Raw genomic sequence first — 25,174 nt, 5'->3', positions numbered from 1 at the left:
TCCTCACAAAGTCAACTGGGATCATTGAATAAATCAGCTGGTCACGGTAAGATACTGAAACATCCTGTCTGGTGTCCTTAAGGGCCTCCAGGCCCTCTGTGGGCAGGGAAGGAGCCCTACAGCTGAGAACACTTGAAACCTTGGAAGGAACCAGCCTGGACTGGATGGGGAGGGACATATATTGGGTAAGATAGAGGAGGGAGCTGCATCCAGCCAGACCAGGTGAGTGTGATGTGCTGCCTGAACCCAGGTCCTGAGAGAGCAGGAGAAATCATGGAGAAATCCACTTTTGCAAGCAAAGCTGAAGATGGCAGGTCAAGCCTGTGTTTCTCACAACTGTGTAAAGCCCATTCCCCTCAGAACTGGCTAGCACTGCTGGGATCACACTGCAGCAACTGGACAATGGATGGGTCGCTCTTGGCACCTTTGTTGAATTCTTCCAGGGACATTTTGCCTGAGGAATGGAAGAGGGAGACTTAGGATTAGCCAGTGCTCTGGTTAAAGTCTGGAACCCTCTGGAAAATGGACAATGTCCAGTCTCTTCTCTCTCTCTCTCCCTGTCTCTCTACCTCCCTCCTTCTCTCCCTCCTTTCCTCCCTTTTGTTTTGCTTATTGAAACAGGGTTTCCTCTGTGTACAGCCCTGGCTGTTCTAGAACTCACTTTTTAGACCAGGTTAGCCCTGAACTCACAGAGAGCCTCCTGTCTCCTATGAGCTCCGATTAAAGACGTGCCACCATGCCTGACCAGAGGGTATTTTCTTAACTAGTGATTGATGGAGCAGAGCCCAGCCCAGTGTAGGTGGTACAACTCTGGGCTAGTGATTCTGAGTTCTATAAGAAAGAAGGCTGAGCAAGCCATGGGGAGCAAGCCAGGAAGTAGCAACCCTTTCATGGTCTCTATATCAGCTCCTGCCTTCAGATTCCTGCCATGTTTGAGTCCTGCCCTCACTGCTTTTGATGATGAACAGTTATATGGAAACTGTGAGTGAATAAACCCTTTCCTCCCCAAGTTGCTTGTGGCCATGGTGTGTCATCACAGCAATGGAAACCCTAACTCAGACAACGCGGATGAAGCCTGAAGGTCAGAGGGTCTACTGACATGCCCATGGTTATAGAGTCCTAGGAAGGGTACAGGATGCAAGCTAGGCGTACCTGACCCTAAATTCTAGTCTCCCTCCCTCAATCAGAGCTGAATCAAGTGGGCTAGAAAAGGGCAGGCCTATATAGGGCAGAGAGTGTATCCCAAACACCTCTGTGCCATCAACAGTTTCACAGGCTCATCTACTCCCCTCTCCCCACCCCACCCCCTCTCCCAATACCCTCTTCCCACCCGACCTGCTCACTCCTGCCATGTTTCCTACCATCATTGTTAGTGTCCATGTGCCTGAAGATCTTGTCTGTTTGCTTCTTGGGCATGGACTCGTCCCCAGGCATCTTCATCATGGAGGACACCATCTTGTAAATGGCCTGCAAAGGGGCATCTGTGAGTGTGCTCTGGAGGATGGAGGGTGGGTTATGGTCTTCTCTCAGCTAACCAAGAAGCATGGACAGGGCAGAGTCAGGACCCTTCTCTCATCAGAACAAGTTTCACAGACAAGGAGCTGGGAAAAAGGAGCCAGGAAAGTTTAAGTGACTTTCAAGAGCACAGGATACAGCTGGGGCATGGAAGAATGGAGGGCTCCTTGGTTCGGAGTAGAGGGGAGGTTGTGGGGCAAAGCGTCTGTCTGAAAGGAGGATCTTTGGTGGGGAGCTGGGAAATCCTGGAGGAAAGGTCTTAGGGGAAATACATTGAGCCCTGCCCACCCATGCGTCCTGAATCTGCAGATCCAACAAACTACGGGTGGGAAATAGTCTAGAAAATGAAACTGGAGGTACACAGACAGTTTCTTGTTATTTCCCAAATAATACAAATTTTATTAACATCTATATTAACATCTATAGCCATTGTATTAGGCACTGTATACAACTACTTTATTTATTTATTTATTTTATGGATGTATGTAATTATTTATTTGGGGGAGGTGATCTCATGTGGAATTCAGTGGACAACTTGTGGAAGCTGGTTCTCTTTTCCTACCATGTGGGTCTTAGGGATCAAACCCAGGCTGCCAGGCTTGGTAGCAAGCACATTTACCCACAGAGTCAGCCCACTGGACCAAATACAGAGATGGTTTAGAGCATGGGGCAGGAAGATCCAGGGTGCACATAAGCATCGCTCCTGTAAAGAACTGACTGCTGACTCATCCTTTACTGTGTCATTGTGATTTCTATAGGAAGCCCTATAGACAACTAATGTGTATGCAGATGAACACCCACCCGTGCAGAGGCCAAACAGGAATACCGGTGTTCACAATATTCCCTTTACCCTCTCACTGAACCCATCTGGGGCTTACCATTTTATCTAGGTTGCCTGCTCAGCAAGCTTCTGGGACTCACTTGTCCCCTAGTTCTAGGGTTTCGGGCATGCTCAGCCACTCCTGCCTTTTCCGTGGGTGTTGGGATCAGAACTCAGGCTCATGCTGGGTATCAAGTCTTCTTCCCCACTGAGTCATTTTCCCAGTTCTTGCTTTGACAATTCTTAATCTCCTATCTGAGACTCAGATCTCATTAGAGGTTAAAAGAAAAAAAGACCCAGTTTATAGAATTGTGTGAATAAACCTGATGGATGAGCTCAGCTGGAGCCTGATGTTCAGCATGCAATTGATAGATGCTTGGTTTTTATCTTTACTCTCTGCAAAGACATGCATTCCTTTAGTATACCCAGGTAGCAAGTGGGCAAAGGAATGACCTGGTGTATGGGGCCAAGGATGCGGGTCCTGGATCCCTGCACTCCCCATGTGCCAGGCCCTGTCAAGTGTAGGTACCTGCACTATCTCCACCATTTCACTGCTGCTGATGTAGCCATTGCTGTCTAGGTCGGACATGCTGAGGGCCCACTTGAGCTTCTATTCCAGCTTGCCCCGAGAGGTCAGGCTCAGAGCAATGATGAACACTCAGAAGTCGATGGTGCTGACACTGTAGGTGTCAAAGGTGTGGAAAACATGTTCAGCGAACTTAGAGGCTTCTCTGTAGGGGAAAAAGTTGGCCTATCTTGAAATTGTCCACAGTTAGGTGGCCAGTGGGACAGTCATTGAAGAAGCTCTTGTACCACTCCTGAAGCTCATGGTCGGTGAAATCCCTGTGTTTCCGCAGTTCCTGCAGCACCTCAGAACCCAGTTTGATGTTCTGCTTGCCCATGGCAGCTGGCAGTGGAGACTAAACCTGCAAGGCCAAGACACAAGGTGAGCTGTGGATACCTGAAACCCCAAGTCTGACTTCCTATCACAACCTAGCACCATGCTGGCTAAGCAATATCCTCTGTATGTCCAGTGACATCCATAACAGCAGTGGTTCTCAGCCTTCCTAAAGCTGCAACCCCTTAATACAGTTCTTCATGTTGTGGTGAACCCCCAGCTATAAAGTCATTTTTGTTGCTACTTCATAACTGTAATTTTGCTATGGTTCTATATAACATGGCAAAACCCACAACACTCTAGGAAAGATAGTAAGAATATCTTTTTATGGATAAATACAGTCTACTTGGAGCATGCATGCAGAATCATGGTATAAGAGGACAGGGAGAGACAACCTAAAATCAGTGTAATGAAGCTTTGTCAAATGTCCTGTGAGGGTTAAACAAAAGGCAGGATTGAGACAAAACCCTCAGCTCATCAGCTTGGGAAAAAGGGGTCTCGTGGACCCAATCCTGACTCTTCACTTTGAACAGCTCGTTCTTTTTCTCGTGGGGGACCCAGTGTGTTTGTTTCCTGGTCACAGATACATTTGCTGATGCTGCATAGTAAATAAATCCCGCCTGCGTAGGCGGATGTTAGTGGTTCACATTCCTACCTAACACAGCTAGGGTAAATTTAGAACTAGGTTGACACCCATCCTGAGTGGACTCAGGGATGATACCAGAGAACAGGAACATGGCTTTGGCCCTTCAAAGTTCAACTTCATTTATCAGCAACCCTAATTTTATAAATTACATTTAAAAACCCCATTCTTACCCAGATTTCTGGGTTAATCTGGGTAAGTAGGGTTTCATGGGGACCCAGGTATTAAAGCTTTGAAGCATGTTGACAGGGGGCTTTTAGACCCCCCCAAGACCTCCCTGTCCCCCTACATATAATACTGGTAGAAGTTACCAGCACATGCCATGCTGTTTTAACCCTAGAAAAGACACCTGGGGACCTTATGGGAGTCCCCACTCTTTATTATGACTATGAGATATTGTTCTGCCAGGGAGATCTAGAATTGGCATCAATTGGTCGGTGAATGTCGATGTGCATGTTAACAGCTGAAACAGCCCCAATGGAAATTCAGGACTGTGCTTCACTGGCCAGCACACCCCACTGCAGTCTCCCACAAGGTCCAAGTGTGAGATCCTGCAGTGATTGGCCACTGGACATTAATGCTCATTCACTTCCCTACCTCAATTTTGGTTTCTTTCTTTCACAGTAACACACCTGCATAGCTCAGTTATTTTTGAAAGGTGAAGAAGAACTAGTGTGGGTGAGTCTCCTCTACCCAAGTCCCAAAGGAAACCACTCTGAACTTCTCAGAGGCTTATGAATTCTAAGCTCTAGGTGCTAGGTCCTGTTAAGGAAGATGAGACATGCACTCAGTATTACCTGCTACCGCCCTTGTCTTCTTCACCTCTTTCCCAGGCTGTTAGCGTTCTATGTACATATTTTATTTACTTATCTAGATGACTAGGAGATATTTAAAGTTCCTTGTTCAACACAGACATGTGGCAGCTTGATATTGCCTTGCAAAGCACACATTTACTTATCTAAACACGTCCTCCCCTTTACAAACAACCAACTCAAATGTCCACAGTGTCTTGATCAGAAATAATCATCAAGTCAGGTAGCCGTGTGCCACACATCTGTAATTCCAGAACTGGAGGGTGGGGGCAGCAGGATCAGGAGTTCAAGGTCATCTATGACTATATAACAAGTTCATGGCCAGCCTGAGCTACATGAGAACCTGTCTAACAAAGTTATATTAGAAGAAAGAGAACAGGAAGGCTAGTAGTGGTGCATGCCTTTAACCCCAGCACTCAGTGACAGTGCAGACAGATAGGAGCTCAAGGAAGGCTACCTTGGACTACAGAGGAAGTTATAGGATAGCCAGGACTACACAGAAAAACCCTGGCTCTCTCTCAGAGACATACACACAAACACCACCACCCCCACACACACACAAACACACAGAGAGACAGACAGAGAGAAAGAGAGACAGAGACAGACAGAGAAAGAGAGACAGAGAAAGACAGAGAGACAGAGAGATATCTACAAATGGAAGAAGATTATGCACAAGGGCATGTGGCCATTGCTGCCATCTGTGAGAACTGGTCAGATGGGTTTGTGAGTGGAGGCCTCCTGTGGAAGAACTTACTGGAAAGGTAAAGTTGACTGAAGTGGGGAATAGGCTGGATGGACCTTGTAAGACCTTTTGTCTTATTTTCCTTTGTAATTTTATTTATTTGTTTTCTGAGATAGGGTCTCATGTAGCTCAGGCTGGCTTCAAACTTACTATGTAGCTGAGGACAAACCTCACCCTTACCTTCCTGCCTCCCCTGTCTAGCCGTCACAGGTGTGAGCCACAATGCCTGGCTCATTTGCAGGGTTTTTATTTTGTTTTGTTGTTGTTGTTGTTTTTATTTTTTTATTTTTTTGGTTTTTGAGACAGGGTTTCTCTGTATAACCCTGGCTGTCCTGGAACTCACTTTGTAGACCAAGCTGGCCTCGAACTCGGAAATCCCCCTGACTCTGCCTCCCAAGTGCTGGGATTTAAGGTCATTTGCAGTTTTAAGTTGTCAAAATGTGTCCATGTGTTCTTTTCTTTTTTTCTCTTTCAAACGTTAAGAATATTTATTTATATAGTATGTAACAAATGTTTTTCTTCTTATATAATACATTGTTAGATTGCCTGGTACCTGCAGAGGCCTGAATAGTATGTCAGATCCCTGGAACTGGAGTTACAGAAGTTGTGAGCCACCATGTGGTTGTAGGGAACAGGACTGAACTGGGGTCCTCTGCAAGAACAGCAAGAGCCCTCTCTCCAGGATCCCAGTCCCCTTAGATTTTATTTTCTACTCAAAGAAGAAGCATCCCCAAATCACAGTGTCCCAGCCTCTATCTCTTGACCGGTGGCATGTCTAAGAACCTCTGAGTTGATAGAACACTATAGGCTAAGCCCTGTCTGGGAGGGGCTTCAGGAACAAGAAATAGAGACAGAGCCTTGGTGCTGGCACACAGCTCTAATCCCAGCAGTCAAAAGGCAGAGGCAGCCAGAAAACTTTGAGCTCCATGCGAGCCTGGTTTACAGTGAGAGGACCCTGTCTCAAAAACAAAAAAAAATAACTGAAACACAGAACTAAGGTCCTGGAGGACCTGCATAGAAGGGCGCAGGCTCTCTTACGTCCCCCAGTGATGGCTGACTGCCAGAAACTCTGTTTTCTTGCTACACTCACTTCCTACCTCACAGCCTTGGTTCTACCAAGGTTTAGTGTCCTCGTTCCTTATCACCTACAGCCTGGGCTTCAACCACGAGTCAGCCAACCTTTCTCTTGCTCACTGGACATTAAGCTTGACAGGATGGCCAGTGCTGGCCGGAAGTACCCCCAGAAGTTAGCTACATCCAGCTCTGAACAGAAGCCCACAAAATCAACTTCTCCAGCCACAGAGAGTCTGCTGTAAGAGGACAAATGTGACTACTGGTGGCTGAGGGGTCACCACAGGCCTAGGATAAACATACAGATGAAGAGCTAGCTGCTCTCCATGGAGCCCACTACCCAGGGCTCTAATCCACACCCCAACACAGAGTAGGAGCATATCATGACTCTTTGGGAAGGGATAGAAATGCCCTAGTTTTATTGTAGGTAATTCATTTTGGAAACTCAATTAACCAGACATATGTAAAATTGAAGCACACTGTGTTCCTGGGAACACAGAAGTGGAGGTAAGAATAGGGTAGCCAACAGTGGGAGGGTGGTACACCTGGTGATGGTTGGTCCAAAGAATCCCTTAGTGGCGCAGGACAAGAGGTGCAAAAAGAGATATCTGGGGATAATCCAGGAATATTCATGGGGAAGGAAGGAAGGAAGGAAGGAAGGAAGGAAGGAAGGAAGGAAGGAAGGAAGAAAGGAAGGAAGGAAGAAGGAAGGAAGAAGGGAAAAAGGGAGAATGGAAGGAAGGAAGGAAGGAAGGAAGGAGGAAGGAAGGAGGAAGGTGGCAATGAAGAAGGAAGGAAGAAGGGAGGAAGGAAGGAAGGAAGGAAGGAAGGAAGGAAGGAAGGAAGGAAGGAAGGGAGAGGGAAAAGGAGGGCAGGGGAGGGAGAAGGGAACTGGAGTACCTAGAGGAAGGGACAATGAGCTGAGCCAGGAGGTGGCTACTAGGATGTTACTGTCAGAGGAAGGCCCTCAGGAGGCCCTCAGGCAGAAGAAAAAACTGTGAAACAAGGTGAGCAGGAGACCCCAGAAATGAGGGTAGAGTTTGGGGTGGTAGCAAGTAAAAGGTAGAGAAGCCAGGCTGGACCAAGATGGGAGGTGTGGGGTCCCCTGCTCAAATACTAGTATTGGAGAGAAAAGACCTAGACCCGGTGAAGCCATGTAGCTCCAAGGCCCTCAAAACTGAACCATTCACACAGGCAAACTTACAATGTGTCTCTGGCCTGGGGTCCACTTAGAAATGTCACCCATCAGATACATCTTGCTAACCAGAGAACTGACCATCAGAGAGCTGCAGAACCTCTCCTAAGTGAGCCAGGACCTGAATCCAGGATACCTGGCTATGGAATTGTGCTGATATGACAGTCCCAGAGAGGGCAATGTGGAAACAGCTGCATTGCCACCATAGCTTGTGGCTTGTGCTTGTGGCTCCTCTTCATGATCAACAGCCCTGCACCCCACTGCCTTGCCACAGACCCTTGGTTTCCAGCTCATGCACGCAGCATCCACTCACCTCATTGAACACACATCACTGCTGTGTCTGTGATTTGTCATCTAACAGATGCTACTAGAATGCCAAACTCCTTGTACCTGCTCTGCAGATATCTGCCGGGAGGAGGCTGCAGTGCAGACAGCCTTGCAGGTGTTGGAGGAGAGGATTCATTTCCCAGCTCCTTACCAAATATTTCTGAGGAGGGAGCTCCAGAACACAGGGCTGTTCAGCTGCCCAAACTTTGCCTCCTCCCTGGTATCAAGCTGCTAGTCAAAATGAATGCTTTGCATTCGTTTATGACATTCTTGCTGCTGTGTTGATAGTACACACGCGTGCGCGCACACACACACACACACACACCCTTGTTCCCAGGATATACTAATACTAATTTGGAGGCAGGAAGAACTTTGACATAGCCTCCAAGCAGATCCACGTGACCCTCTTTGGATGCAAAGAACAAGGCGTAAGCATCAGGAGGATGGAGACCACCCGGGAACCTTCAACCCATGTTTCAGGGCTATCCCTGAGGCGTTGAGGGTTCATGGGATGTAGAAAAGGGAAAAGGAAGGGTCTGAGCCTCGGGACCTGGTTCTGAGGAGCAATGGCTTGAAGATCTGTTCCTGCATGCAATGTCATTCAAAGAAAGGGTGGTGACAATGGGAATGTATCTGGCCATCTTAAGCACCTGGGACCAATGGCATAAGCAGTATGAGATAATGAAGAAGAGGGGGTAGGATTGACCCTTTTCGGAAACTCCAGTAAAGAAGGGCTCTATGTAAAGAAGCCTCAGTCCTGGAGGGACTCTGTGGAGCATAGTCCTCCTGCTCTGCCATGTTCCACTACACCCAGATAGGAAAACACACCTTTACAATGCTAAGTGCTGCTGAGACTCTTGAATATCCAGCAGCTATCCCTGAGCCATAGGAACTCTCAGCCAGTGTAGTCAGTGACAGTGACCCCCCTTCCTCTCCAAAGGGGACAAGGATTCAGTACAGATGCTTGGGACAGAGAACCAACAGTCATAGAGCAATCTAGCCAAAGAACCCTGAGGGAGGACAAGAAAGCAGGCTCCCAGCAGCAGAAACCCCCCACCCCCACCTTAGCCTCCTTTTTGACAGATACACTCCGTCACCTGGGAGAGTGGATCACCAGAGAAGCCCATACTTGAGCAGGCAGTCAGGAACTGCCCCAGTGTTTTCCAGTCTCTTGGGTTCTTGAAGTATAGATGCTTGAGTCATGATGGATTGTGGTCCCTACTCTTGAGTGCTCTGCACTACAATGGCACATTCCTAGGCAGGAGAACTAGGTGCTCTGGCCAAGAAGATGGAACTTAGAGTCAAAACTGAAGGCCCGGAGGGGATGTTGGAAGAAGACAGAGCCTCCAGGGAGTGGTAAGCGGTCTCACGTGGCTCAGCTAGGAGTTAGCAGAATGAATCCCATTGAGAAAGAAAAGACCTAGGTTAGAGCTGTGCTCTTTCCTTTGGGTTTTGATCTACCCTGGGCCCCTTCCCTGCTAACATCCTGAGAGGCAGTGAGTTTCCAAGGTGTGTTTAGCTGGTACCCAAAGAAGCTCCTGGCCAATAAAGTGGCTTAATGCTGACATTCATGAAACTGCTAAGTGGAGCCCACAAATGCTGGCGGCCTCATAGATGCTTCCTGGGACTCGCCCGTAGATGTCTAACAGAGAACTGGATAAAATATTTAATATGAGAGATCTCATTTTAGCTCTTCAGAAGGCACTGAGACAGCAGCAAAGATGTGTGATGGGCTCAGTGGTACACACCCCTTGACCCCTCTGTCATTCATTAAGCAACCAAGCCAGCCAACATGATGTTTAGCTGTTTGGGAAAATGCTTGACAAAAAAAGAACGCTTATGCAGGGGCAGAAAAATCACTGTGCCTGCTCCCCTGAAGAAAAATACCTACCTAGCTCCGGCCATCAGACTAACCCAGGCTTCATTGATCAGACAATCCTATTTTCATCTTTTTAGTGGGGAGGAATGAGGGTTTCTTGGTTTCACATGGCAACCTCTCACTTCATATTCTAGCAGGGCTTAGATCTGACAGATAACAGCCTTGGAGCATCAAGGATATGTGACTTCACAGTAATGGGAATTGGGGGAGGGAGCTAACAGCCCCTACCCCTTCTCCCAGGGTCTGTTATGCTCTTATTGTCCTTAACACACTGAATTGTAAAGTAAAGAAAGAACAAACAAGTAGCTGGGGAGGGAGCTCTGTGAAAGTATTTAACCTGAGGTTGGTACTGCAAGTAAAAAGCTTTGCTAACAGCACAGTTGTGCTGTAGCTGGGAAAGGCCCTTGGGAGCTCCAGTGTCCCATTAACCACAGCTCAGTGCTGGCTAGGAACATGCGTGGTACAGTTCATCCCACCACGCAGCAATCTCATCAGTCAGAATGCCAAACCTCAAGCACTGATAGACATAGACCCTGGAGGGAAGGTGGTGGGAGACGTGGGTACCAAATCCCTAGGAAGTTCTGGACTCAGGAGAGACTGGGTGCATCCTCTGTGAATTTGAACTTCAACAGACCATCTGGACTTGGCTGATGGAGAGCCTGTTCCATGTCAGGTGGACCAGAAGGTGGCAGGGGAAATCAGCCTCGACTGTGCTCTTTCTTACGGTGACCAGCAGAATATTGTTCCTCGTCCTCTTCCTCCTTATCCTCGTCTTCCTCCTCCCCCTCGTCCTCCTCCATCCTGCTGTAGGTGAAACTAAAACAGCCTTAGCCTCCACTTCAGTGCAGCCCTCTGCAGAATGGCCATCAGCTACAGGATGCACCTGGAGCCACACAAGCTGCACTGAGGCTGAACGGACACGAGAGGGCACAGGCTGGCGGATTCCCTTGCCCTCTGTAGACACCCCTTTCAATTTCTAAACTAGGCAAGAAAGCATAGTAGGTCTAAACCAGAGATTATCAATGGGTGGGTCCCAACTCCTTGGGGATTGCAGTACTCTTCATAGGGGTTGCCTAAAACTATCAGAAAACACATATCTATATTACGATTTGTAACGATAAAATTTACAATTATGAAGTAGCAATAAAAATAATTTTTTGGTTGGTGTGACCATGACATGAGGAACTGTATTAAAGGGTCACAGCATTAGAATTTGAGAACCACTAGTCCAAACTAAGTAAGTCCTTAGGGTAAAATAGACAGTTATTGGGCCCGCTTGAAATACAATGGGTTAAATTCAACAGGCTGTGGACATTGTTCACCCCGTTTCTCTTTCCTCTTTCCATGTGGTTGTAGGAAAATCTCATATTATATATGAATGTCATCATATTTCTTGGACAGCGTTGAGCAGTACCAAGGACTCTGGAGCTGATGCCACCACACAGGGATCCAATTAGCATCCTAAGACATCCGGTGATCACTTTACTCACTGATACCAGGAGTGAGAGATAATGTGTTGCCATCCCACAGTCCTCCTCAGGTCCACAGACCTATCCTGCAGGGCTACCTTGGACCTCTCTGGAGAAGCCAGCTATAAGGGACCAGAAGCCTGAGTCCAGCCAGGGAGGCAGAGGCTACAGTGAGAGAGGTATCCTCTTCTGAGTGGGACAACAGCCAGTCACGCAGTGAGATCTATGGGAGGGAGACTAGAATGTTACTGCAACCTCAGCCTGCCATCTGAACCATAGATCCCATGTCACAGTACTAGTCACTGCAAAACCATCCTGACTCCCAAGCCACATTCCAGGAGCGCACACTCCCAATTCCCCAGAGCCTAAATGACTGTTTAAAAAAAAAGGCAGCAGAGCCATTGAAATAACTCCCTGGGTAAAGGCACCAGGCACCAAGCCTGATGACTTGAGTTTATGCCTGAGAACGTGGTAGGAGGAGAGAACTGAATCCCAGAGGCTGTGTCCTCTGACCTACATTCACTGGATCACTTGCCCACCACACACAAACTAATCCATATGCATAAAACTTAAGCAACAAGGTAAAAGTGCAATGTAAAAGGAGAAAGAGGGGCAGCTGGCAAGGCTGCAAGGAAAGCCCCACCCCGCACTGTCAGACCTCTCTCCCTCTGCTCTTTCCCAAGACCCAGATGGCCCACAAGAGTTGGGGAAAAGAGGAGGTGGAGAAAAGAACAGGAAATCCCCAAGAATTTTTTTCTTAACAGAAACTGCTACTGTAACAGGATGGGAGCCATGTGGGTGACTCTCCTCACTAAGCTAGGCTCATCTGGGTCACACCCACTCCAGTCACCCAGGAAGCTCCTACTCACACCCTGCAGGCTGCTCAGACACAAACATCCCACCACTCCTTGGGGGCGGATTTCCCAGACTCCATGGTCACTCTCCCCAACATCCTGAATGGCATTCCTGACCTTTTGTAAAGACTTACACTTTTGGGACATCATTACTGTCATCATCATTGCTTTTCCCCTCTTTGGGCCCTGGTAAGTCTGTTTCAACCCCAGGGTTTCTGCACCTGCAGATCCTCCACCTCTCTGCCCTTCTTGCTGTCTGTTTCAGAGAGGTTGAGTCCTCGGGTATATGTGCTTTCTCTTGGAAGAGGCCTCTAGGATTAGCATCAATTCTCATCTACCTTCAGACTCTGGTCCTGTTTTGTTCAGAGCACTTCCTCAGACCAGATACTGAACTCCCTTTTCCTGTGTGTGTGCATGTGTATGTGTGTGCATGTGTGTGTGTGTGTGCATGTGTATGTGTTAAACACTATATTAGAGTTTAACTGCTGTGAACAGATACCATGACCAACCATGGCAACTCTTACAAAGGACAGCATTTCACTGGGGCTGGCATACAGGTTCAGAGGTTTAGTTCATTATCATCAAGGAGGGAACATGGCATCATCCAGGCAGGCATGGCACAAGAGGAACTGAGAGTTCTACGTCTTCATCTGAAAGTAGCAGAATACTGCCTTCCAGGCAGCTAGGATGAGGGTCTTAAAGCCCACACCCACAGTGACATGCCTACTCCCACAAGGCCACACTTACTCCAAAAGTGCCACACCTTCTAATAGTGCCAATCCCTCTCCAAGCATATACAAACCATCACACACACCCTCATGCACACACACATGCACCCTCATGCACACACACATGCACCCTTATACACATACACACATGCATGCTTTCCCATGCAGGATATAGAGGTTGACAAGAGAATGTTTTTTCCTTCTTTTTGCTTTTCTTTACTCTGCACTTCTCCCAAGACAGGGTTTCTCTGTGTAGCCCTGGCTATCCTGGAACTCACTCTGTAGACAAGGCTGGCCTCAAACTCACAGAGACCCACCTACCTCTGCTTCATGAATACTGTGATTGAAGTTGTGTGCTGCCACTGCCCAGCTATCTTTTTCGTTTTAAAAAAGATTTTTTAAATTTCTATTCACATGTATGTCTGTGTGTATCTATGCTTAGAGGAGAGAAGTCAGGGCTCTGCAACTGAAGTTCCTGGTGGCTCACAGAGCCAGATGTGGGTGCTGTGAACTGAATTCAGGTCCTCTGAAACAGTAGTAGTTGTTTGTAAGTGCAGAGCCAGGTCTACATGTATTGAGTATATTCTCAATACATGCTGAGCACAGCCATACGGCCTGCCAAGGTAGACAGCTATCAGCAAGTCTGTGTGCAGACTTGTACACGCATTCATCCACAGGCAGATGGGAGGGAATGTAGGAGGTGCCCATCTTCAGAGGGATCTTTCTACTGATCATCCTCTGACTTCTGACACCATAGCAAAGTTCTGACATAAATTAGGAACTATCTGACCCAGACTCTCCTCATTCAGTGGCGAGGTGTTTGGCTACAGAGGAGTCACTGGGTGTACACCAAAGTATCCAAGGGCCTCAGGATGAGAAGAGACACTATAGGCTAGAACTTGTACTCCTCTGACCTCTTTGTCTGCTTCAGATTCCAGACATCAGTTTCCAGGTTTGGCTGGACCCTACCATGCACTTGTGCATGAATGGCATCTGCAGTTGAGGACCCTGGGGCTGGAGGCATGTATGCAGGTGACATTCAGTCATATAGACTCAGGAACTGCTCTCTTTAGCACCAGAAGTGCACACCATATAACATTGTGTCTATTTTCGATTGAGGGGACCCAAAGACCCTCTTTCCGAAGACAGGGGACTCTTTCTGGGTATCTCCTTCAGACTCACTGACAACCTGGAGAGCGTGTCTATGGAATGTGGGGAAGTGAAGAAAATGGCAGCAGGAGATATCCTCTCCCTCCAGAAGATGAAGGCCAGAAAGGAACTCTACCTACAGGAAGTCCTGAGGACACCCTGTGCCATGAAATTCCCTCTATGAATGCTGTAGGAGCTTGGGTGTCTGGGGCTGGGGGTAGGAGTGAGGGAGACCCATCCACTCCCAGGTCGGCTGGGAACTGCTGGTCTAAGTCTCAAGGGAATTAGCTGCATTTACCAGAAGCCAGGGACAGAAGTACTGCTTGACATTTGCCTCTCAATCTTGCAGACCTCTTGAAGGAGCAGCCATTGGGATTAGAAAGAACCATGAAACATGCACAAACTCTGAAACAATGGTGGTGATGCTGGCCTCATGGTTAAGTAGGCCTGGTTCATCCTGGTACTTACAGGGTTCTTCTTACCTCTCAGCCTCAGTTTCCTGACCTGTCCTCTGAGATCACTGAATTGGCTGTCCCCACAGTCTCTACGAATGGCACCCCTCTCATCCATAGCTCTAATGCTCTGCAGGCCTATTGGCCTTGGGGTGACTTATCTAGGGCCAAGTGGAGGCCAAGGCAGAGCAGGGATCAGAAACACTGGGGGATGATGCACAGGCTCCACAAGCTGCTAGACCACGCCCCTGGAAAAGAAGACCACAGGTCACATAGGGCACTGGCACCTGGGTGAGCTCACAACATCCCTTCCCTTGTCCCAAGTACCCAAACAAAGCTGATTGTGTGTGTGTTTACATGTGTATGCACGTGTGTACCATGTGTGCATTTGTGTATGCATGTTCTATGTGTGTGTTTGTGTGTGTGTGCATATAATTCCTATGAACCCCCATTAACAGAAGCCTGGTGAGATACTGGTCACCTTCAGCTGGAATAACATCGTCACAAAGCCAGTGTGGGTGACGGTCATAGCCATGGCTCTCTGGACTCAGAATATTAATTATAACTCAACTGGTGACTGGGCTATTCAGATGCAGCTGTGTGTTGCTCCTGGACCTTTTCCCTTCTGGTCATTAGGATGGTTGATGGAGCATCCTGGCTGGGCTTGGAAAGGCTCAAAGGAGCATCCAAGGTCCTGCTCTGGACCTTACTGGGTCTGATCCCAGCCAGACCTTTTCCTCAAAGCCCATATTGTCCAGACATGCTTCCCTGGCTCAGAAAATGGCACATAGAAATGTACACATGGAGTAAAAATATATCCCAACACAGACAGCCCACAAGCCATCACCAATCTGGGCAAAGATACACACAATCAGCATCATGAATATAACTTAGCCCCCTGTAGAGCCACCTCTGAAGGCCATCTCTTACATCCCTGTCTGCTCCCCACATGGGGACTGGAGGCCTCTTCCCAGTGAACAGTATTATGGGACAGTTCCTAAATAGTCTTGTACCTCACTCAAAGCTGTCATTGTCCCCTGAGATCCTCAGGACAGACCAAGGAGGGAGGCCCTGTGTTACCTCCATTTCCTTGAGAGGGAAAATGGGGCTCACAGGGAGGCTAGTAATTGACTCAAGAGCTAAGTGGCAGTCAGAATGGGACAGGAAAGTCCTGTCACCTGAGCACAACTTCTCTTCCTAGGCTACAGCACTGTCTCAGTTTCCCCTTTGGTGCAGAGTCTCTCCATTCACAGCAATGATCATACTTGCAATGTTCTTACTGAACCAAGCACTGGTTTGGCCCAGAGTTTGTTCTAAAGTGCAGGAGACCTAGGACTTCCCTTGCTCTGCAGACTGGGGGGTAGGGGTGGGGACTGTGTGTCTTCCCTCCTCCCACCCAGCCAGGTAGACTGGACACCATGAAGTCAAGAGGGCATCACTTCATTCATTACCTCGCATCACTGCCTAGCCAGGAGCTATAAACAAAGCAGGCACTCAATACTCAGTGCTTTACAAAGGACTACCCCTAAATTCAGACTCAGACCAAAAATCCAAGATCTGAACTAGAAAAGCCATGCACTTCCCTAACAGATATGTGCACATTAGGGTGGGAATATGCACCCTAATGCAGGTGCCCATGGAGGCCTGAAGAGGACACTCGATCCCCCAGAGCTGGAGTTACCAGTGAGTGTGAGCCTCTCAACACGGGAGGAAATGAACTAGGATCTGCTCAAAGAACAGTAAGAACTCAGGTGCTTCTCTGCCATTCGGTATTCCTCAGGGGAGAATTCTTTGTTCAGTTCTGAGCCCCATTTTTTAATGGGGTTATTTGATTTTCTGGAGTCCACCTGAGGTGTATATCCAGAAGATGCTCCAATATGTAATAAGGATACATGCTCCACTATGTTCATAGCAGCCTTAATTATAATAGCCATGAGCTGTAAAGAACCCAGATGCCCCTCAACAGAGGAATGGATACAGAAAATATGGTACATTTACACAATGGAGTACTACTCAGCTATTAAAAAGAATGAATTTATGAAATTCCTAGCCAAATGGATGGACCTGGAAGGCATCATCTTGAGTGAGGTAACACAATCACAAAGGAACTCAGACAATATGTATTCACTGATAAGTGGTTATTAGCCCAAAACTTAGGATACCCAAGATATAAGATACAATTTGCTAAACGCATGAAACTCAAGAAGAATGAAGACCAAAGTGTGGACACTGTGCCCCTTCTTAGAATTGGGAACAAAACACCCATGGAAGGAGTTACAGAGACAAAGTTTAGAGCTGTAATGAAAGGATGGACCATCTAGAGACTGCCATATCCAGGGATCCATCCCATAATCAGCTTCCAAACGCTGACACCATTGCATACACTAGCAAGATTTTGCTGAAAGGACCCAGATATAGCTGTCTCTTGTGAAACTATGCCGGGGCCTAGCAAACACAGAAGTGGATGCTCACAGTCAGCTATTGGATGGATCACAGGGCTCCCAATGGAGAAGCTAGAGAAAGTACCCAAGGAGTTAAAAGGATCTGCAACCCTATAGGGGGAACAACATGATGAACTAACCAGTACCCCGGAGCTCTTGTCTCTAGCTGCATATGTATCAAAAGATGGCCTAGTGGGCCATCACTGGAAAGAGAGGCCCATTGGACTTGCAAACTTTATATGCCCCAATACAGGGGAATACCAGGGCCAAAAGAATGGGAATGGGTGGGTAGGGAAGTGGGGGGGGGGGTATGGGGGACTTTTGGGATAGCATTGGAAATGTAATTGAGGAAAATACGTAAAAAAAAAAAAAAAAAAAAGAACAGTAAGAACTCTTAAGCACGGAGCCACCATGCCAGTCCCCATATGTATTTTTTATTAGATATTTTCATTATTTACATTTCAAATATTATCCCCTTTCCTGTTTCCCCTTTGGAAATCACCTATCACTTCCCCCATTCCTATGCTCCCCAACCTACACACTCCTACTTCCTGGCCCAGGCATTCTCTTATACTAGGGCATAGCACCATCACAGGACCAAGGGCCTTTCTTCCATTGATGACTGACTAGGCCATCCTCTGCTACATATGCAGCTGGAGCCATGGGATTCTTTTTGGTTGGTGGTTTAGTCCCAGGGAGCTCTGGGGGTACTGGTTGGTTCATGTTGTTTCTCCTATGGGGCTTCAAACCCCTTCAGCTCCTTGGGCCCCATATGTATTTTTAACTGACTTTATTTTAGGGCAGTTTTAGATTCATAGAAAAATTGAGAGACAGGCACAGAGACATTCCCTGGGCCCATCTGGTCAACACCCTCCACCAGAATGGGGCATCTGTAGCATGGACAATCATTGCCCTCACTCGGTCTACAGCCTACACAGCATTCATGCTTTGAGCTGCATGTTCTGGGTTCACAGATGCATGTCTTCTACAATGTATACAGACCAGCTTCACTGACCTCAGATACTCCATGCTCCACCTTGTCCATATTTTCTCAAAGTGTTTCAAAGCCCCCAGATTCAATAGGTTCCAGGAGTTTTGATTTGACACTCATGGGGTCAAAGTGCAGGCAGATGGTGGAACCTGTGGAAGGTCAGACACACAACCTGGTGGTTGGAGCAGAAGTCACCAGGCAAGTAAGTACACAAACAATATCAGCTACTGATTTCCTCATCCTGCCTTCCCCACAACCTTGGTCAAGAGCCATGCTCCAAGGGGCTCACTGAGGGAGAAGAGACTCTGGGACATGCCTTGTCACTCTTGGCTAAGTGGAACACCCACAATGCAAATTCCTCAGCCCAGGCCCTGCTTTATGCATTCATTCTTGTTAACCAAATTGATCACAAGGTGTACACACGACACGATTTCATGCAGTCAGGAAGAAAAGTGAAATCATGATACTTACACAGAAACAGAAGAAACTAGGAATCATTGTTAAGCAAAATGAATCAGAATCAAAAAGGGAGGTGTGCGTGTACATGTGCTGTGTGGTGTGTGTGAATATAAGTATGTGGTGTGTACATGTGTATGTGTGGAGTATGTGTATATGTGTGAATGTATGTATGTGGTATGTATGTGACTGTGTGGGGGTATGTGTGGTGTGTGTATGTGTGTTACTGTACATGGTGTGTGTGCATGTGTCTGTGTGGTGTATGTGTGTGTGTGTGTGAATGTAAGTATGTGGTATATGTGCGTGTGCAGGTTTTTGTGGGGGCGTGTGTATATGGTGTTTATGTGTGTGTGCTTGGTGTATGTGTGGTGCGTGTATGTTTATGTGTGTGGTGTGTGTGTGTGTGTGTGTGTGTGTGTGTATGTGTTAATGTACGTATGTAGTATGTGTGTGTGTGACCTTATTAGCAGAGACCCAAGAGGACTTTCTTCCTGTATCACAAGAAAATGAGGGTTGGCTATGTTTCTGTTTTGTCTGTTAGGGTCTGAGGTTACAAGTGTGTAAAACCACATCTTACTTTCAATTGCATTTCAGTCATTGGGCACAAGCTGTTTTTACAGCCAACTTAATGTGGTAAATATTACTTGCGGATTTCTTACCACCACATAAATTATAGAGGTATGAAATAATAATAATAATACGAAGAGGAAAAGAAATGATAATAATCTAATATGAAATAATAAGAATACTATGTATATATATAAATTTTAGATACATAGATTTTATATAAAGATTTATAGATATATAGATTTATAGATAATATATTGATATATTCATTGATATATGGATAGATATATAGATGTATAGATATATACATATAGATATGTATATGTATAGATTAACAGGTAATATATAGATATATAGATGTATAGATTAAAGATATATAGATGATATATAGATATAGAGATGAACAGATATAGAAATATGTAGATCGATATACCGATATATGGTTGTAGGTTGAAATGTTACATAAGGACAGGTCACTGTACTGACTTAAGGGGGTGAAGAAGATGGCAACCCAATAAGAAGAGCAAAACTGTGAGCTAACCCGGACACTTCAGACCTCCCAGCCAAAAACCAAGGAGCATCCAGAGACTGGCCTATTGCCCCAGGCACATGTGTAGCAGAGGACTGCCTTGTCTCTCTGTCCACAATGGGACAGGAGCAGAATGTACTTAAATAAATAAAATTAATTAAAGAAAGAAAAATGAAAAGTTTTATATATATATATATATATATATATATATATATATAGAGAGAGAGAGAGAGAGAGAGAGAGAGAGAAGTTATATGGCAGAAAAAAAATGGCATTAATACATTACTCTTTGAGCTGGCTCCTGTGTGCAATATCAGTTGCTGTGATCTGTCACATGACACACAACTACAGCCAATGGCCGGTGTCACAATCATCTGAGCTGACTAAACCCTGAAAGAGCATTGGACATATCTCCAAAGTAAGAAACTCAATATTGCTTGGACCAAGCTAAAGTCCCCAATTTACATATCTACCAATCTGGTCTGATTTCATGCACAAGACATGAATAAATACATGCTGGAAAATTACAAAGTCGCTTACCCTGTCACCATCAGGTCTTTTTTTTTTTTTTTTTTTTTAATTAATGGTGACTACAAGATTAGTGATAAAAACAGGTGTCTCACAAAAAGTAACTCTATCAAAAAGTGCCTCACTTGGCTACCCGTCCAGTGTAAGGAGAAAGAACAACCTTGGGATAAATCACACATCGGGTTAAATCTAAGCTGAATACTTAGCTCAGATAGAGCCATTCCATTCCATGACGTTGGTACTCGATAATGTAATAAGGACCAACATTTATCACTCTCTGGTTAATGACTCTGAGCTCATTTATATTGTCAAAGAAGGTCTTAAATATTCCAACAAAGCTAAATTACCAGAAAAACACTATAACCCCAAATGTATGGAGATGACAGAGTTCCTTAACGAGGAAATGACCAAATCACTTAGAGAAATCCAGGAAAACAGAAAAAAATTGGAGGAAATCAATGAATGCCACAAAGAAGGCCAGGAAAACACAAACCGAAAATAATGGAAGCCAAAATTCCTAGAAATAAAGCCAAGAAAGAACACACCAATGGGTGAAGTGAAAAAAACTATTCAATACATAAAAGTGCAAATAGAAGCAAAAAAGAAAACTAAAACTTAGGAAATGGTGGGAATAAAAATTTAGGACTGCAAAAAGGAACTACAGAGGCAAGGATCACCCACAGAACACAGACATGGAAGAAATATCTCAATCATTGAATAAGCAATAGAAGGAATGGGTAAATCAGACAGTGAAAATGTTAAGTCTAAATCTTCCTGATATAAAATATCATGGAAATCCAGGACACTGTAAAATGACTAAACATAAGAATACTTAGGGAGAGAGGAAGGAGAATCCTCGCTCAAAGTCTCAGAAAGTATTGACAACCAAATCATAGAAGAAAAACTTCCTAACCTAAAGAAAGCACAAGAATCAACAAAACACCAAACAGAAGGGACCAAAAGAATAAAGTCTCTTCCCTGTGTAATAATCAAAACATACAGTTCAAGGAAAGAATACTAAAAGCTGCAAAGGTAAAAAGCCAGGAAAAACATAAAGGAAGATCTACTAAGATCACAGTTGTCTCCTTGGAGTCTACAGACGCCAGAAGGGTTTGTACACATGTGTCGCAGAAACAACAGATGCCTGGATTTTAATATGTAATAAAATGACTACACTGTAAATGGAAAAAAATAAGATAGTACACGATAAACTCAAATTTAAACAACCTCTCTCTAAACATACAGACCTACACAAAGAGATAGAGGTAGAATCTAACCTGAGGAAGTTAAGGATACACATGAAAACACAGGTAGTAAATAATCTCTTACTGTCTACAAAAGAAGGGAAAGCACACACACAGCCCAACACCAACACCACCCGCAGCTGCAACAACAACAACAACAACAACAACAAAATACAAGGAGTTAGCAATCACCATTTATTGACTCATTCAATAAAAATAAGTTTTGATTTGGGACAAAATGTAGCTGTAAGGCCCAGGACTTTGAGGTTTTTGTGTTTGAAAGCTATACAAGTTTCTGTCTCAGGTTGGGTAGGGGCGGTGAGGTTTTGAAGATAAACTTCTGAGTATGATTTTGTGTCTCTCACTGATAAGTAGTGACTTAATTCCAATAAATTCTTATTTTTTTTTTTCGTTTTTTTTTTTCCCCCAGACAGAGTTTCTCTGTGTAGCCGTGGCTGTCCTGGAACACACTCTAGACTTGTTGGGCCTCAAACTCAGCAATCAGCCTGCATCTGCCTCCCGAGTGCTAGGATTAAAGGAGTGCACCACCACCACCCAGCCCAATAAATTCTTATCCTTTGCATTGTCCTGGAGTGTGAGTTGTGTTGAACCTCAGTGGACCCAACAACTTAAAGGCTTTACCACACTGCTGACATTCATAGCATCTGTCACCAGTACGAATAGTCTCATATAAAGAAGAATATCCATAAAAAGAAGCTCAATGAAAAAGCTTCACCATACTAAATAGATTCACAATGTTTCTACCCAGTTCAAATTCTTCCATGATGAAGATGACTACAAAATTGTGCAAAGGCTTTCCCATATTAAATATACTCAGAGGGTTTCTCCCTCAGCCTTTCAATGGCTAGGAACAGATCTCATGACCAAACCAACTCTCAGAAAAGCAAACATTTAAATTGGGGTTTCTCTGCAGTGTGGTTTGTCTTGTGTATGCCTAAAGTACTCTGACATGCAAAGGTTTTACTACGTTCATAACATTCACGTGGGTTCTCACTTGTATGTGATCTTTTATGTCATCGTAGATGACCGTGACATCAAATGCTTTACACCACCGATTACCTTCCTAAGGTTTCTGTCTTTTATGTCTTCTTTAAAAATAATTGAGACTATAGAGTTGTAAAAAGTCTTTACCACATTGATTACATTCATAAGATTTTTTTCCAGTGTGGAATTTTTTACATTTTGAAGACAAGTGGGATATGCACAGGTTTTAGCACACTGACGACATTCATGAGGTTTCTATCTAATATGGGTTCTTTTATGATTATAGAGACAATAACTTTGTGAAAAGTCTTTTATCACATTGATTAGGTTTCGAAGGTTTCTCTCCATTATGGGTTCTTTTATGATATTGGAGACCACTGTGACCTGCAAAGGCTTTACCACAATGATTACATTCATAGGGTTTCTCTCCAGTATGTGTTCTTTTATGACATTGGAGATAACTGTGACGTGCAAAGGTTTTACCACATTGATTACATTCATAGGGTTTCTCTCCAGTATGTTTTCTTTTATGACATTGGAGATGACTGTTTTGTGAAAAGGCTTTACCACATTGATTACATTCATAGGGTTTCTCTCCAGTATGTGTTCTTTTATGACATTGGAGAGTACTGAATCGTGAAAAGGTTTTACCACACTGATTACATTCATAGGGTTTCTCTCCAGTATGTGTTCTTTTATGACATTGGAGAGTACTGAATCGTGAAAAGGTTTTACCACACTGATTACATTCATAGGGTTTCTCTCCAGTATGTGTTCTTTTATGAGATTGGAGGTGACTGTGACATGAAAAGGCTTTACCACATTGATGACATTCATAGGGTTTCTCTCCAGTATGTGTTCTTTTATGACGATTTAAACTACTGAGGTGTGCAAACGCTTTACCACATTGATTACATTCATAAGATTTCTCTCCAGTATGTGTTCTTTTATGACGTTGAAAATGTCTGGATTTTTTAAAGGCTTGACTACATTGATGACATTCATATGGTTTCTCTCCAGTATGGGTTCTTTTGTGATATTGAAGATGACTGGGTGTTGGAAAGGCTTTACCACATTGATTATGTTCATGTGTTTTTTCTCCAATTTGTCTTCTTATATGACATTGGAGATGACTGGGACATGAAAAGGCTTTAGAACGTTCATTACATTCATAGAGTTTCTCTCCACTATGGTTACTTACATACCTGCAATGAAAATTGGCACATGTGATATGTTTACTACATTAATTTCCTTGTTCAATCATTTCATCAAGATGAATAAAGTTTACAAATTGGTCTACTGATAAAGATGTACCAGATCATCTGGTTAAATCACTTTATATGTTCATGGTGTTCTCCCTCATTACGGGTTGTTTTGCATCTTTCGAGATATCTGTGATGGTTATTACATGGCTGACATTTATAACATCCGTTTTATATGGGATATTTATATGATGTATTTCATGTATATGAGGAAAATGGAACAACCCAGAGCTTTATAACAGTAATTGCTTTCATAATTTTTCACTGTAGCATGAATTGTATCACATTTGAATGTGAACCAGGACAAACAAAAGAATTTCCAAATTCCTAGTACCCATAAAGATTTTATACAGTGTGAGCTTGGAGAAGTTCCCAGTAAAATTAGAAAACCAATTGATTGCAAACGTTTATCATATTCAGAATGTCTACCAAAGGCAGAATCTGACATATTTTCTCACTGCTCTGGGATAGAAAGCAGTACATTGCTTCTTTCAATATCCCTATGCTCACATGGCTTTCATCCATTGTGACACATGATATATACATTAAAAGAAAAATAACAGATGAAAGGTTTCCACATTGCATTCACACTGTTTGACTTTTTGTTCCTCATAGACATGTAATATATGAATTAAGGTTTCTCCTATGACAACACTCTTGACTCTCATAAACTGTACCCTAAACAAATGATCAATTTTAGTATAAGAATATGAGTATCACCAACTTTCCCATGGATTATTTGCTAATCTGAAGGTTTTGGATATATATTTATCACTATTCGATGTGCAATATCTAAGTCTTGTAAGTCTATACAAATTGTCAGATCAGTATAGGTCTAATAGAGGTAAAAATTGAATAACGGTATCTCTTAAGGCAATGTTTCCTTGTCTTGAGGAATGCTTTGATAGATAAATCAGATAACTACATCGAGGCAGAACATTTTTTTAAGAATATTATAATTAGGGTGGCGAGATGGCTCAGTGGTTAAGAGCACAAACTGCTCTTCCGAAGGTCCTGAGTTCAAATCCTGGCAACCACATGTCCTCTTCTGGAGTATCTGACGACAGCTACAGTGTACTTACATATAATAAATAAATAAATCTTTAAAAAAAAGAATATTATAATTATAGTTACACGTGAAGCATTGACATTTTACACTGCTGATTTTCTTTAGAGCTTCCATAAAATAGTAAAATTTCCTCAGAGGCATAATTGCATCAGCTTGCACATGAAAATTACCTTTCATTTCTTCTTGAACTTTGACAATGTCTTTCAATATGATGGTTTTCCCAAGTGTAGCCTAAAAGACAGTACCAGAAAAATGAATGATATAGTATTGGAAATAAGGCAAAATTCAAGGTACTGTGAATTTTCACATCACTGGACACTATTTATTCAGCTCAGTCTTCCTTGTTCTCAATTGAAATAACAGAGCATCATCACTCACCAAGAGACATGTCTTCCCACTATTTTGAAAAGCAAAAGAAAATTCACAGTCATACCTATAACAGTGAGGTTCCAGTAGGTCTCCAGCATCACATCTTTGTAGAGACTCTTCTGGGAAGGATCCAGCAAATTCCACTCTTCCCCAGTGAAG

At 44.4% G+C, this 25,174-nt stretch overlaps 1 protein-coding gene and 1 pseudogene across 2 annotated transcripts; both read right to left on the bottom strand.

Annotated features, from left to right (window-relative positions):
* Nucleotides 1-276: 276 nt before the first annotated feature.
* LOC147001106 (hippocalcin-like protein 1) lies at nt 277-24,877 on the bottom strand (annotated as a pseudogene). The gene is made up of 4 exons (XR_015045182.1): nt 24,817-24,877; nt 2,865-3,261; nt 1,362-1,467; nt 277-454 (listed from the first exon to the last, which is right to left on the bottom strand). The product of XR_015045182.1 is annotated as a hippocalcin-like protein 1 (transcript).
* On the bottom strand, nt 21,551-23,695 carry LOC147001107 (uncharacterized). The gene is made up of 2 exons (XM_085830394.1): nt 23,682-23,695; nt 21,551-23,520 (listed from the first exon to the last, which is right to left on the bottom strand). The coding sequence occupies exons 1-2, from the start codon at nt 23,693-23,695 to the stop codon at nt 22,596-22,598; spliced, it is 939 nt and encodes a 312-aa protein (XP_085686520.1). The 3' UTR covers nt 21,551-22,595.
* Nucleotides 24,878-25,174: the final 297 nt, after the last annotated feature.

The sequence above is a fragment of the Mus caroli genome, unplaced genomic scaffold (assembly GCF_978045245.1).
Source record: "Mus caroli unplaced genomic scaffold, Mus_caroli_1 scaffold_14, whole genome shotgun sequence".
In the NCBI taxonomy this organism is placed as follows: Eukaryota; Metazoa; Chordata; class Mammalia; order Rodentia; family Muridae; genus Mus; species Mus caroli.
This window is presented reverse-complemented; position numbering and strand designations above follow the sequence as displayed.